Genomic DNA, 13,654 nt, shown 5'->3' with positions numbered 1-13,654 from the left:
ACATTAATTTGCTGGCAAAAAAGAAAGAAAGAAAGAAAGAAAGAAAGAAAGAAAGAAAGAAAGAAAGAAAGAAAGAAAGAAAGAAAAAAGAAAAAAAGAATTATGGTCAAGTCATTCACTATTTTTTTACCGAATACCTATTGTACTGAGCTTGGAAAGGACAAAACATGAGTAGAACACAGCCCTTGTCCTCAATGGGTTAAAAGTGGAGCAAGCAGAGAGACACATAAACAACTAAGTGTAATACAACGTGATGAAAGCAATGATAGCTTCATGCTGAAGTTCTGTGGGAGCAGCAGAGGAGGGAACCATCAACTCTTTCTCCGAGGGAGGTAAAGAATTAATCAGGAGCAGGATGTGGCCAGAGGAGGAATTAGGGTATAAGACAGGCTCTAGCCGGGGGACAGGATTTCTAGTTTTGCATGCCAGCTAAAACAGGAGGGAAGGGGAAGGGGCGGGGGTGGGGGGGTGGGGGTGTCTGCCCCTGAGGATCGCCACGCAGCTGAACAAAATCTGCATCCAGCAATGCCTGGGTGGAGAATTGAGTAGGACCACAAGCTTGCAGCTGGTGGGAGTTGGCTTTATTCTAGCATGAACAATGTAAGCTACTTGGGCCTGGCCTCGAGGTCAGTGGCTAAGAATAAGGTGCTGGTGAAACTGTAATCTGGATTAGCTGCTGTACCATCCTATTGCCAGAGTTCAGGAATCCATGAGGAGAATACAGAGAGACAGGGGGGCATGGGGCTGGTGGACAGGCTGACTCTGGAAATGTGAGTATGGAGACCCAGACCATAGGTGAGGAATAAGATACTCAGTGAAAAGAAACCAGAGCGGGATCTATGTGAAGAAACTCAAATAGAAAACTATAGGAATCTAGAGATGGGAGTAGGGAACAGAGAACACAGGGTATTGTCCAAAAGGCCAGGAGACTGCAGAGCCCAAAAACCATAAACCAAAACTCAGAGGCCCTCGGAACCACTGTGCTGAACAACACCAGAGAGCACCATTCACATCCAAGTCCATGGGAACAAGTTCCTTGGAATGCCAACATGAAGCCCTATAAGGATCTGTGATCTAAGGACATCTGTGTCATCTTCGTTCCTTATCTATATGACAGCATCCCTGGAAACTCAGGACACAAAGCATGTATGCCAAATTTTGATTTGGTCAAAGGAGCATTTAAGTGGCTGAGTTTTTATTTGAGAAGAAGGAGAAGTTCCAAATCCATACTTTCCCCCTCAAATTATAGGATTCCATGGAAAGGCTCTAACAGCCAGACCTTGCTGGGAGGTCTGGATCCCATGCCTGGGTCCCTTAGGAGGACCAAGTTGGATTACCAAAAGGAAGCCAGAGTAACACATGTTTAGGTTTTGTACAGTTTGGAGGCCCCAGGGACACACAGTGGTTTGGAGACAGGATCAGGCAGTCTGTTTCTTTTAAGTGTCTGTTCTTTGTGGAGCACAAAGATATAAAGCAGGATTTGAAAACCTCAGAGGTCTTCAGGGCCCAGGCAGCTAACAAAAATACATGACGTAGCTGGAAAGGAGACAAAAGGGAATGGTGGGGCCTGTAGAGAACTGGAAAGTACCTTCACGCCCACCTAAAGGAATTCAAAATCAGTCATGTATATATATATATATTTTTTTAATTTTATTTATTTAAGTAATCTCTATACCCAACATGGGGCTTGAACTCATGACCCTGAGATCAAGAGTCACATGCTCTTCCGGCTGAGCCAGCCTAGCGCACCCAAAATCAGTTATTTGTAAACAGCTTATTGGACATAGACCTGGGGGCTGGCTGTAGTAGGTTTGTGACTCCTGATAAAAGGAAAAGGGTCATGGAAACTGAAGGTTAGAGGGCATTGCATGTACGAGTTTTTGTGGGGAGGTCTATACAGGGAGAGTATGAGTGCTTGAAATGTCAATCCCAGAGCTAAGTGTGAGCATGGCTACTGGCGAGGAAGCCTTAATCTGAAAAGCGGAGAGAATGGAATTAGTACTGGTCCTGGGGCTTGAGCTGCTTCCCTGTTCCAGTGCCTGCCAGTATTAGGTGACTCTGGTTCAGGTCACACCTTGCCCACAGCACTCTTTGCTCAGGGTGACTCAACTCTGCCCTAGAATTTATTTTTATATAAATATTTACAGAGCAAATTCAAAGAATCTGTTGGGGATTAGGAGAAATGATGGATTTTAAGTGAGAAATTTGTCCCAGGCTAGTGGAAATTAAGCTCTCTTGCCTATTACAGGGAATGAAAAACCCAATCGAAGAACCTTAGACCTTAGCTCCCTCATACCTCATTAATGCTACTCCCAAGGAAATCCTTGTGTCTGCTTTCTCTTGCACGGAAAGGGGAGGGGCAGACAATCCTGGCTCATGTGGGTCAGGTTCAGGTTCAGCTTCATAGAACCAGTTAATGACAGAAGCCAAGTCCTGCCTTTGTGTGCCCAGGGGAACACACCAACCTATCTACCCACAACTCACCCCGCATCCCTTCTTCCTTCCCCCAAACCGCACACGAGGCTCTCCTGACTTCCTTTCCAGAACCAGAGACTGCCAAGATCAAGCCTCGACTCTAGGAAGTAGTGCTAAAGGGTTAAAATGTGTTTGTGTTTGAGAGGTACTAGGAAAAATAGAAATGCAGAATTGGGGGTTCTAATAAAGTTACAGACCCAGCCCCCTCCATTCCCTTGAACGGCTGCTGAATTACCCGAGAACTTTGGACGGTAATGGTTTTTTTTTTAATCCCTTGCAGCTAATCTGAAGCTCATTTGTTAGTTTTGAGAAGGACAGAGTTTGTTTGCGTAACGTAGAATCGCAAGGAGTGCTGGCAACCATATGTGGTCCTAATTTCCCTAGCTTGGGCCCTAAAAGGGAGCCACAAGTGCTGATCTCTCCCATGGAACTCTGAAGGGCTCCAGTAAATTCAAAGAACGTGTAAATGTTGTTATTAAGAGCTTGTTCCCTGAAGTGAGAAAGAACCTCTCTTTAAAACCCAGCTCTGCTCCTTCCAGCTGTGTGACCTTGAACCATGACTTAACTTTCACAGTGCAGCTTCTATGAATGGGGATGACAATGAACCCCTGCCCCATGGGGGTTTTGATGAGATGATGCATGTAAATAGCAGGGACACATATCACAGCTGACACTTATCCAGCACCTATTAGGTATTTCCTCTACAAACAAAAGGAAACAAAGGGGAGAGAGCCATACTGTGTCCTCCTCTGAACTCCTGGACACTTTGTCTGTACTTACCTAACAGTGCATCACGGTCTTCCTGGTGTATCCTAAATGTGTCTTAGCTCAAGAGCAGGATTAGGGTCTTTTCAAATTACCTACTGGGTACAGGAGGCCATCTTATGTGGAGTGGGAGCTCAGAACAGCTTGCGGAATCAAGGAATCAAAGAACTCCAGTTTATACTCATTATTGCCCATGGGGTCCCATGCCTGCTCCCTTCGTTACCCTGGTTTGCACATTGCTGTGCTGAGCCATGCTATTAGCCATGGCCACTTCCAGTCCCCAGCTTTGTGCACCTGTCCCTCTCTGGCCTGAGCCTCTGGAGCCCTTCCTCTCTGTTGCACCACTCTGGGACACTCCTGCCTTCGTGTTTCACTCCTGTCCTTCTGCTTCCCCACCATGGCTCCCCCTCTTCCACCGGGGCTGATTTTCATTGACAGAGAAATCAACCACAGCCTTCGGCCCTCAGGACAGCAGAGCAGATCTAGGGCAAGAGAAGAGAGGACATGGTGAGTACTGGGCTCAGTGGTCCTGAGATGCCCCTCACCAACCACGTTCCCCCTTGCAGGAGCAGGAGGCCACCTACCACCATGAGCAGCACCCTGTCACCCACAGACTTCGACAGCTTGGAGATCCAGGGCCAGTACAGCGACATCAACAACCGCTGGGACCTGCCTGACTCGGACTGGGACAATGACAGCAGCTCAGCCCGCCTCTTTGAGAGGTCTCGCATTAAGGCCCTGGCAGGTGAGGCCAGGGGAGGGCCAGGGGAGATGCTGAGGAGGCTGGGGAGAGAAGCTTGTCAGGAAGAGTCCTTTAACCTTATGGGAAGACCAACTTTCTTTCTAAGCTGCTACACAAGAGTAGGAAATCCAGATCACCCCCATCAAGCCCCTCGGCCCAACTTAGCACCGCCCAACTTAGCACCGAGAGCAAACATCATACAATCCAGAATGTTCCCCAGCTTCCCTTCCCCCAGGCACAGGACTCAATTCTCTTCCTCTCTGTCCCTGAGTCATGGTTCCTAGCTCTTTTTCACTTACTCCTGCCATCTCCACCCACCCGTCTCCCTTACCTTTCATCCCCTTGTTGTGTCTTCCCTGGTCTTCACTGTCACCTCTCACACCTGTTCTCCCTCCCAGTCCATTATCCTCCCCTCTCCCTCCCCGCCTGTTCCTTCCACCTGCCGCCTGTTCCTCCCATTGTTTCATCTACCTGTTCCCTGAAGCAGGTTCCCTCCTCCCGCTGCTGGTTTCTGCAGCTGCCCATTCTCCCGGGTCTGCTCTCTACCCACCAAGGCCTCTGCCCTCCCCTAAGGCTTGGGCTCTTCCCTCAGCTTCTCGGAGCGAGCGCAAACAAACCCGTCGGACGGGCCTCCCTGCGTTCCTGGAGGAGTTGTCATGGCAACAAGAGTGCAGCTGCCACCTGACACCACCAGGGGCTGGCGTGGGGCTGAGTCACCCACACACCCTAAGGCCACCCACCCCGTCTGGTTTCCCTCCTTCATCCCACCCTTGTCTTTTCCACCCACCTGCTGGCCTCCCAGCCCAGTGCGGTGGGAGAGGCCGCAACTATTATTCCCCCCTCAGAGGCAGTGCTCCCAGCACGAGTGGGTGGCCTCCTGGAAGAAGGGAGACACTGAGGGGGTGGTTCCCAAACCGGGCTGCAGTTTTTAAAGGATCACCCAGGGACATTTTTACAAATACAGGTTCCCAAGCCCCTCCCCTTCGTAGACACATTGAATTAGGATCTTTGAACATACGGTCCAGAAATCAGGATTTTTAAAAAGCTCTCCAGGTAACTCTTTTCAGGCAGCCCAGCATCCATCTGAGGACCCTTGGGTGATGGCTTTAGCTCTGGGGATCCCTCATCATTTTCTCCTGGACCTCACTGCCTTTCTGGTTGGGTCTTCAGGCTGGCTTATGAAATGCACCTATCAGTGTTTCTATAGATGAGAACGTGGGTTACGGACAATGTCACCTCTTTGAGGAAAAGTTTCCCTGGTACCCAGGTTTTGGATGCACGTTGCCTCTAAAACTGTCATGATGTCGGTGTGCACATGTCTTGTGCCACCCAGGACTGTTTCGATGTCTGTGCACATGACACATGATACCCAGGACCATCACCATGTTCACGCACACATGCCACCCGAACTGTCATTTCTCCACCACCAAACCGGGCTCTCCCGAAGAGGCATCTCAGTATGGGCTTAGCCTAGCACTGCAGCTTGCACCTACTGGTGCAAATAAATACGGGATGAATGGAGACAGGAGAGAGGCAAGAGTAGGCTGTAAGGGGCAGGCGCTGAAGCCCAGAGAAAGGAAGGAAGAAGATCTGGCAGCCGTCCCTTTGGAGCTGCACACTGGGGGCCTGGAATGGCCTGGCTGAGGAGGGCCTGGTGGGCCTAGCGGAAGGGAAGAGCCAGAACTGGAAGTGGTGACAAACAAGTAGGGAAGACACTAACACCTATTTCACAGATAAGGGGACTTGAGCAACCGCCTAAGCACAGAGCCTGGCACCTACTGAGCTGGTTTTGCCTCTTGGAGGATTTCTCTTTCTCGGCTCTGGGAGTTGGCGATTAAAGCTCACGTCCAGAAGGGGACTTCCCAGAGTCGCCCCAAGAGGGGCCAGCCTTGTTACACCTGCAAACCTTCGGGGGCCCACGCTGAGGCAGCCGGGGCGGTGGAGGGGGGGGCGGGGGGGGGGGGCCGAGGGCAGTTCGCCGCTCGCCCCGCAGGGCCCGGCCCGCCACAGCCGGCCGCGCTCCGCCTCCCGCCCCTCCCCCGGCACCGTCCGACCTGTTTGTCGGGAGCGGCCTCTGTCTCCTCTCGCTCGCAGCCAGGTCTGCTCCGTCGACTTGCCCCGGAGCTCAGGCGCCCAGACGGCCGGAACACCGTTTCCCCCGCTCGGCGACACGTTCACCACCTTTGAGCCAACTCCCTGACGGGAGCCCAGGCGCTCGGGGACCCCGGGTTCCGGGGGCGGGGGAGGGGAGCGGACCGGTGGCGCCCCGCGCGGCGCGGGCAGGGCATGGGCGCAGGGCCCCGGGCCGCGTGAGAGGCAGCGGGCGACATGAATGGGAACGGAGTGAGCAGGGCGCACGGGCCCGGCCTGAACGGGGCGGGCGACTTTTACTATGAGGCCGTGGAAGGGGCGCAGAGCCCCGGGGGCCTCCTGCTGTCGCCAGCCGCCTTCATCAACCCCGCTCAGTACGCCAGCGTGCTGGAAGGCCGCTTCAAACAGCTTCAAGGTGAGCTGCCGGGCTGGGGGGGCACCGGGCGGGAGCAGCGGAGCAAAGCCCGAGTGGGACATGGTCCGTGCTCAGCCGACGATGTGCCGGGGGAGTAATTACAAGAGCCCACGAAAAACTTGGTACTGACAGAGTGGGGAAAGGCCTGGACGCCCTGGAAGAAGGGACAGTGAGCGGAAGAAGGGACAGTGAGGGCGTGGCGGCAGCGCACAGGAGGGCACCCAGGCAGTCCGCTGTGGCTGCTGAGGGTTTGGAGGTGAAGCACCTGCTGGGATAGCTGGAAGGAGAGAGGGTGGTGAGCGGGAAGGCTGAGCCACCTAGGGCTTGTCCCGGTTGCCCTGGGTTTCTGAGTGGGTGTCCCAAGGTGTGTGAGGGAGTGCGTCAGACAGGCTCAGGTATATTCTGAGCAGGCATGTGTTCATGCTGGCATCAATATTTCAGTGTATTTTTGGAACCCACTGTGTTTTGGGGTGTCCGTGGGTGTTGTGGGCACCTTGTGAAATTCTGCTTTGCCTCTGGTTCTTGGCTTTGCCCAGTTTTCTCCCAGCTGCCACTGTTTTCACGTCTTCCTCTCTTACCCTACCTGTGGGCCAAAATGGCCTCACCCCAGTGCACCTGGCATCAGGGCAGTCTCCACAGATCCAATAATGGCTGATGATCTGGGCAATCCCCAGCTCAGAAGGGGCCTGTGGACCCTGAAAGGAGGCCCACAGAACAGGGGCCCATGGGTGCAGTTGTTAGGACCCCAAGGTTGGCCTGGGTAAGAGACAGAGGTTGGAGGTAAGAGACAGAAATAGACATGGGTGTGTTGTTATGTTTTATGGGTGAGGTGCCTAGGAATGTGAGACTCAGGGATGAGTCTTTTCAGTTTCTGAGATGCTGGTGCTGAGAAGGGAAACAAAAGTGACTCTTCAGACCCTGGCCACTTGGGTCGGGTCCTCACACTAGGCTTCTCTAGGGGAAATGGACAGAAATCCTCGTGGCCAGAGCAGCTCCCAATGGCCTGCACTTCTTCCCTCACTTTGTCATTTATAACGTTTAAAATTTTAACTTTTCTGCAGAACCTAAAAAGCATGTGTTTATCAGCAGCCCTTCTTGCAGACCAGGCAGCAAGGCATTTCCTCACCTTCTTTGAGATCTGCACCTAACTCTGCCTGAAGTTTCCCCCTGTGTTTCTTGGGCTCAGTGTTTTCCCTATTCCCAGCTTTCAAGATTGTTTTCCTTCTTTGCATTGGAATGTTGGTGTCCTGGGACAGGATCCCCTTTCAGCCAATCAAATGAACCCACCCCAGAAGTAGAGGAGCCTGTCTTTTCTTTAAATTATCCCAGGAGAGCAAGCTGACTCAGGAGGCTCGCAGCCTCTAATGTCATGTCCTTCTAATGACCACTTGGAAGAGCCGCTGCTGCTGCTGCTGCTGCTGCTGTAATTTAAGTCCACGCCCTTTCCTTTGTCCATCACCAAAGAGAACAGCCACACCTCCTGCTGGTCCTGGTTTTTCCTTCGGGTTAGATCATGCCTGGATAACTGTAACTCATCAAGGAGTAACTCATCATGTGTGCCAAGCTTCTTACATACGTTGTCTCATTTAATCAACGTAGTGACCCGTTGAAGTAGAAAGTCGAGTAGTATGCCCGTTTTACAGATAAGGAAAGTGAGGCCCTGATGAAGTAACAGTGTTTCACCACTGTTACAGGACAGAGCCCTGGTCCCAGATCCTAGCCCTTCTCCGTATGTCTCACTGCCTCTAATTCCTTTCATCCTTTCTTCTCAAAGTCTGTTTTCTCATTTTTATTTTTTACCTTATGAGCTCATTCCATTTTCTTTATTTCCTGCTTTTAAGTTAGGGATTTTCATCTCAGGCACCTTCCTTCCCCTCCTGCATACCCGACCTCACTTCCAGTCTCTCAAGCACCCCCAGGCCCCTAACCCTGTGAACTGGTATTTAGAAGCAGGTGCACTGTACTTGAAGGCTAGAAATGACCCCATATCGCCGCCACAGATGAGCGAGAAGCTGTGCAGAAGAAAACCTTCACCAAGTGGGTGAACTCACACCTGGCCCGGGTGACATGCCGGGTGGGAGACCTGTACAGCGACCTCCGGGATGGACGTAACCTCCTGAGGCTCCTCGAGGTGCTCTCAGGAGAGACACTGGTAAGCTGTGGTCATAGAGGAGGAGGGAGCCCGAAAAACAGTGGGCAAGGGGACAAACTTGGAGTTGCCCTTCGAGAGGAATGACAGCACAGAGTGGAAAGCAGTTGGCTGTTGTCTGCTCAGAGGATGGTTTCAGTTGGAGAGGCTTTGCTACATGGATTAAACAGGAGCATTGCTTCATGGAGACAGAAACAGTGGCCCCATTGAAAACGTTTCTTTTCCCACCCACTCTGGGTGCAATTAATTCCCTTGGGAATCTTAATCTGCCCAAGCCTGATCTGGAACCTCAGCTTTGGCTGTGTGAACTTTGGCCCAGCCTTGAGGGCTGTCCCTGTGTTCCTGAGGGGGGTCATGGGGAAGGTGTGCAAAGGAGGGCCCTGGGAAGGCTAGGAGGGAAGGAGGAGGAGGCCCATGGATTCATGTCATTGTGTCCTCTGTCCCTCAACAGCCAAAGCCCACAAAAGGCCGCATGCGGATCCACTGCCTGGAGAACGTGGACAAGGCGCTACAGTTCCTGAAGGAGCAGAAAGTGCACTTGGAAAATATGGGCTCCCATGACATTGTGGACGGAAACCACCGTCTGACCCTTGGGCTGGTCTGGACCATCATCCTTCGATTCCAGGTACCCCACAGAGTGTCACACAGAATGTGCTTCACACATTGGTGCTGTACCGTGGACAGGCACTGCCAGTCCCTGGCATGATCGATATAAACAGGAAGGGTCTAGAGCCTTGTATAGCACTTTGTTGGTTGCTGCGATACCAAGGCCCCAGATCAAGGGACTCTCCTCCTTAAACAGAGTAGAGACCAGTGTGGGTGTTGTCAAACTTCTGTGGCCAGTTCCCTGTGGCCCGGTTTGTTGACTGGTCACGTGTAGTACGACCACATGTTGGACCACAAGGGACTGGAGATTTTACAGACTGAACTTTCACCCCTGAAAGTTTGAGAACTGCATTTGGGGCCTGGTCATTGGTCCACTCCTCTGTCGCAAACTCTGCTTGCCTCCCTAAAACAGTCACCGTACTGTTCCTTATGCTCTGAGCACAGGCAGTCCAGTGTCCTAATGCCATCACAACTGTCCTGGTTGTCCCCTTTCTCCCTGGGTGTAACCTTTTCAGCTCCTCCCAGCCCTGAGCAGAACTCCATCAGTGTCCCCTTTAAAACCCTGCTCTCAGGCACTCGTGGATCCCCACCTGGAGGAGGCAGCAACCTTCGTTTTGAGGAACGTCCACTATTCTGACATCTTACCCCATCTTGATGCCTCAGATCCTTTTGAACCAATGTTTTGTGGTCACTCGCCTAGGAGGAACGGTCCCAGGCTCTGTTCCTGCACCCCTATCACAGGAGTCTAAAGAGCAGTTTCCTGCTATACATTTCTGAGTATCTCCAATAACTCCAGGAGCCCCTGTTCAAAGAGTGAGGATCTTCTTTCTCTCCTTCTTAGATCCAGGACATCAGTGTGGAAACAGAAGACAACAAGGAGAAGAAGTCAGCCAAGGATGCCCTACTGCTGTGGTGCCAGATGAAGACCGCGGGGTGAGGCTGCCCAGGGACCATGGCCTTGGAGGGTTGGATGCACCAAGCTGTGTGGTAAAGGAGGCCTGGGCTCCAGGACCCATTAGCCGGGGATCCATCGTTGAGTTGCAGACCTGGGCTAGGCCCTACTTACCATTTGTCCCGGTCTCTGTATATAGGTATCCCAACGTCAACGTGCACAACTTCACCACCAGCTGGAGAGATGGTCTGGCCTTCAACGCCATCGTGCATAAACACCGGTGAGGAGCCAGGGTTAGCGAGCCCACCCGAGCTGCCGGGTTGGTTAATGGCCTAGGGGCACACACACGCACAAACAGTGAGATGGGCCACCCGGCAGTTATGAGGAATGAACATTCAGAGAAGAGCTGGGATGTGGGGGCAACACGATGCACAGAGGGCAGGGATGGGAGCCGAGATGGGGAGGGATGCGTGGGTGTGGGTTTAGGGTCCTTGGTTCTGGACAAAATGGAGTTGGTGACAAGGATAAAGAATAGAGGTAGCTTTACTTTTCCTCTTTAGGAGCTCCTATGTTCCCAATGCCTTCTATATTCCCCCTCGTTGCAGGCCGGATCTGCTGGATTTTGAGTCACTGAAGAAGTGCAATGCACACTACAATCTGCAAAACGCTTTCAATCTGGCCGAGAAGGAGCTGGGGCTCACGAAACTGCTGGATCCTGAAGGTGGGGCAGAGGGATCTACCAAAGACGCTGCGGGATAGAGATAGAAGGCAGATGATGAGTGGGCGCCTGGGGCTGGCAGAGGGGTGGGGTGTGTGCATGGGAGGTGACTGCTAATGGATATGGGGTTTCCTTTGGGGGGTGATGTTCCAGAATAGATAGTGGTGAGGGCTGCACGTCCTTGTGAATATACTAAAAACTGCTGAATAGTATACTTAATTTTTAATTTTTTTTTTAATGTTTATTTTTGGAGGAGAGAGAGAGAGAGAGACAGAGCATGAGCTGGGGAGGGGCAGAGAGAGAAGGAGACACAGAATTTGAAGCAGACTCTGGGCTCTGAGCTGTCAACACAGAGCCCAACGCAGGCTTGAACTCACAAGCTATGCCACCATGACCTGAGCAGAAGTCGGGCACTTAACTGACTGAGTCACCCAGGCGCCCCATGAATAGTATACTTTATTTTTTTTATTTAAAAAAAATTTTTTTATGTTTATTTTTGAGACAGAGAGATAGAGTGCGAGCAGGGGAGGGGCAGAGAGAGAGAGGGAGACACAGATCTGAAGCAGGCTCCAGGCTCTGAGCTGTCAGCACAGAGCCCGCCGCAGGGCTCGAACTCACGAACGGTGAGATCATGATCTGAGCTGAAGTCGGACACTTAACTGACTGAGCCGCCCAGGCGCCCCTGAATAGTATACTTTAAAAGGGTGAATTTTATGGTATGAGAATTATATCTCAATTAAAAAAAAAAAAAAAAAAAAAAGCTGTGGGAAGAGGTGCCACCCTGTGGCAGAAAGAGCCCTAGGCTACAGTTCCATCCCAGCCCCACCATGGACCAGCTCTAGAGCCAGTCACTTAGCCTCTCTGTGGCTTAGTTTCCTCATCTCTAATATGGGAAGATTGGTCTATGTGGTCTCTAAGGCCCTTCTCATTCTAAAATTCTAGGGTTCTAAATAAAGCTGCATGACCTTTTTTTTTTAAAAATTTTTTGGGGCGCCTGGGTGGCGCAGTCGGTTAAGCGTCCGACTTCAGCCGTTCATGCTCTGTCTCTCTCTGTCCCAAAAATAAACGTTGAAAAAAAAATTAAAAAAAAAAAATTTTAATGTTTATTTTTGAGAGAGAGAGAGAGAGAGAGAGAGTGTGTGTGAGCAGGGGAGGGGCAGAGAGAGAGGGAGACACAGAATCCGAAGCAGGCTCCAGGCTCTGAGCTGTCAGCACAGAGCCCAACGCGGGGCTCAAACCCACAGACTGCAAGATCATGACCTGAGCTGAAGTTGGATGCTTAACCGACTAAGCGACCCCAGCGCCCCTAAGCTGCATGACCTTGAGGACTCACCAAACGTGGGCCTTACAGTCAGCAGCCCCTGCTGACTGGCCTCTGTGGTTCCGACATTAACACTGGTGAGACTGGCCATAGCCACCAGGCTTTTATTTGGTACGTGGCACTGCACTTGATGTTTCAATTGATTTAATCCTCACAACACCCCCTTGAAATCAGTACTGTTATTATTCTCCATTTATGGAGGAGAAGATGGGGACCTATAACAGGGTTAAGTGACTTTCCCAAGGTCATACAGCTGGTGGAGCAGAGAGTCAAACTCCAGACCTGTTTGCTCAGCCACATCTGGGAGAGCAGAGAACGGTCTTGGTGCCTCCAGGAAAGGGAGGCAGAGAAGGGCCAAGGGGCTTCCCAGCTGGAAACGCCCCTTCTTAAACTCCCTGGGCAGACTTGGGTCTCGGTTGTTTTCTCCCTGTTTTCCATCCCACCGTAGCCCCATCTCAGTCCCTCTCAGTCCAGAGTGACAACAGCTAACTGGTGTTAGAGGGAGAGCAAATGTAGGATCCTGGGAGAGCATTTGAGAAGCACAGCTATGATAAAGAACATTTATGCAAAGCTAAGTATCCTGTAACTTGACGAGGTGATTCCAGTGGTTCCTGCCTGCCTGTGAGCTTTCAGAAGTGGTCAAAGGGCTGCTGGTCCTCTAGTCTTCCCTTTAGGCAGGATGGAGTCTGCCTAATAGAACCCAGGGATTTCAAGTCCTAGTCAGCCTTCGCCCTTGTGGTAGAAGCTGATTTGCCTCAAGGACATTCACCTCCTTGGACCCATAGCTGAACTTTGGGATTGAGTCGAAAACAGCCGTGACCATGCCCCAAGATGGCCCTGAGAACTGCTGGGGCTCACTGGGCCTGTCCCTCTGAACATCCTGGGTGCAGGAAGCTTACTTTGTACCCTCCGTCTTGCTGCCCCTGAATCCATTGACTTCTTAGACCTCTTTCCAGTTCTTAAGTACAAGATCCATCCCCAGACAGGAATACGGTTTCTTTCTTTACCTTTCTTCCCCTAAACAACTAACTTTGGTCTCCACTGGAAACAGTGGGTAAAAACCTCCTTGGGCTTCTGAATTTTGTCCTCTGCTTGTTTCTAGGAGGGGGAAAAAGTATCTTAGCTTTTGCATGCCCTTTTAGTCCAAAGGATTTATTTGTCATTTTGTACTGAGAGGTACTGGAAAGAGGTCAGTCTTGGAGGGTTGGGGATGGGGTGAGGCTGGGACTGGGGTGAGTGATTCAAGCTGCAGGTGGATTTCTGGGAGGCAGGTTCCTAATCTCTAAGCATACGTGACTGACCTGGGTGATCCTTTTTCTCAGATGTGAATGTGGACCAGCCAGATGAGAAATCAATCATTACTTACGTGGCTACTTACTACCACTACTTCTCCAAGATGAAGGCCCTGGCTGTGGAAGGCAAAAGGATTGGCAAGGTATTCCCCACCACGGGGCGGTCAGCACAGAGGTCTGGCCTGGAG

At 51.5% G+C, this 13,654-nt stretch overlaps 1 protein-coding gene across 2 annotated transcripts in view; it reads left to right on the top strand.

Moving 5' to 3' along the window:
* The window catches only part of SPTBN2 (spectrin beta, non-erythrocytic 2), a 41,140-nt gene that overhangs the window by 4,345 nt on the left and 23,141 nt on the right, over positions 1-13,654 (top strand). Inside the window, exons 2-8 of one of the 2 annotated variants that reach the window (XM_030332492.2) lie at positions 3,807-3,985; positions 8,489-8,640; positions 9,089-9,262; positions 10,085-10,176; positions 10,335-10,415; positions 10,741-10,856; positions 13,497-13,609. In XM_030332492.2, the coding sequence (XP_030188352.1) occupies positions 3,829-3,985; positions 8,489-8,640; positions 9,089-9,262; positions 10,085-10,176; positions 10,335-10,415; positions 10,741-10,856; positions 13,497-13,609 (885 nt within the window). In that variant the 5' untranslated portion in view covers positions 3,807-3,828. Of the gene's footprint in view, positions 1-3,806; positions 3,986-6,278; positions 6,489-8,488; positions 8,641-9,088; positions 9,263-10,084; positions 10,177-10,334; positions 10,416-10,740; positions 10,857-13,496; positions 13,610-13,654 lie in introns of those variants that run through there. The other variant, XM_030332491.1, reaches the window with a different exon arrangement.

Source organism: Lynx canadensis, chromosome D1 (assembly GCF_007474595.2).
Source record: "Lynx canadensis isolate LIC74 chromosome D1, mLynCan4.pri.v2, whole genome shotgun sequence".
Taxonomy (NCBI): domain Eukaryota; kingdom Metazoa; phylum Chordata; class Mammalia; order Carnivora; family Felidae; genus Lynx; species Lynx canadensis.
The sequence above is the reverse complement of the archived record's forward strand: the minus strand, read 5'-3'. Positions and strand labels throughout refer to the sequence as shown.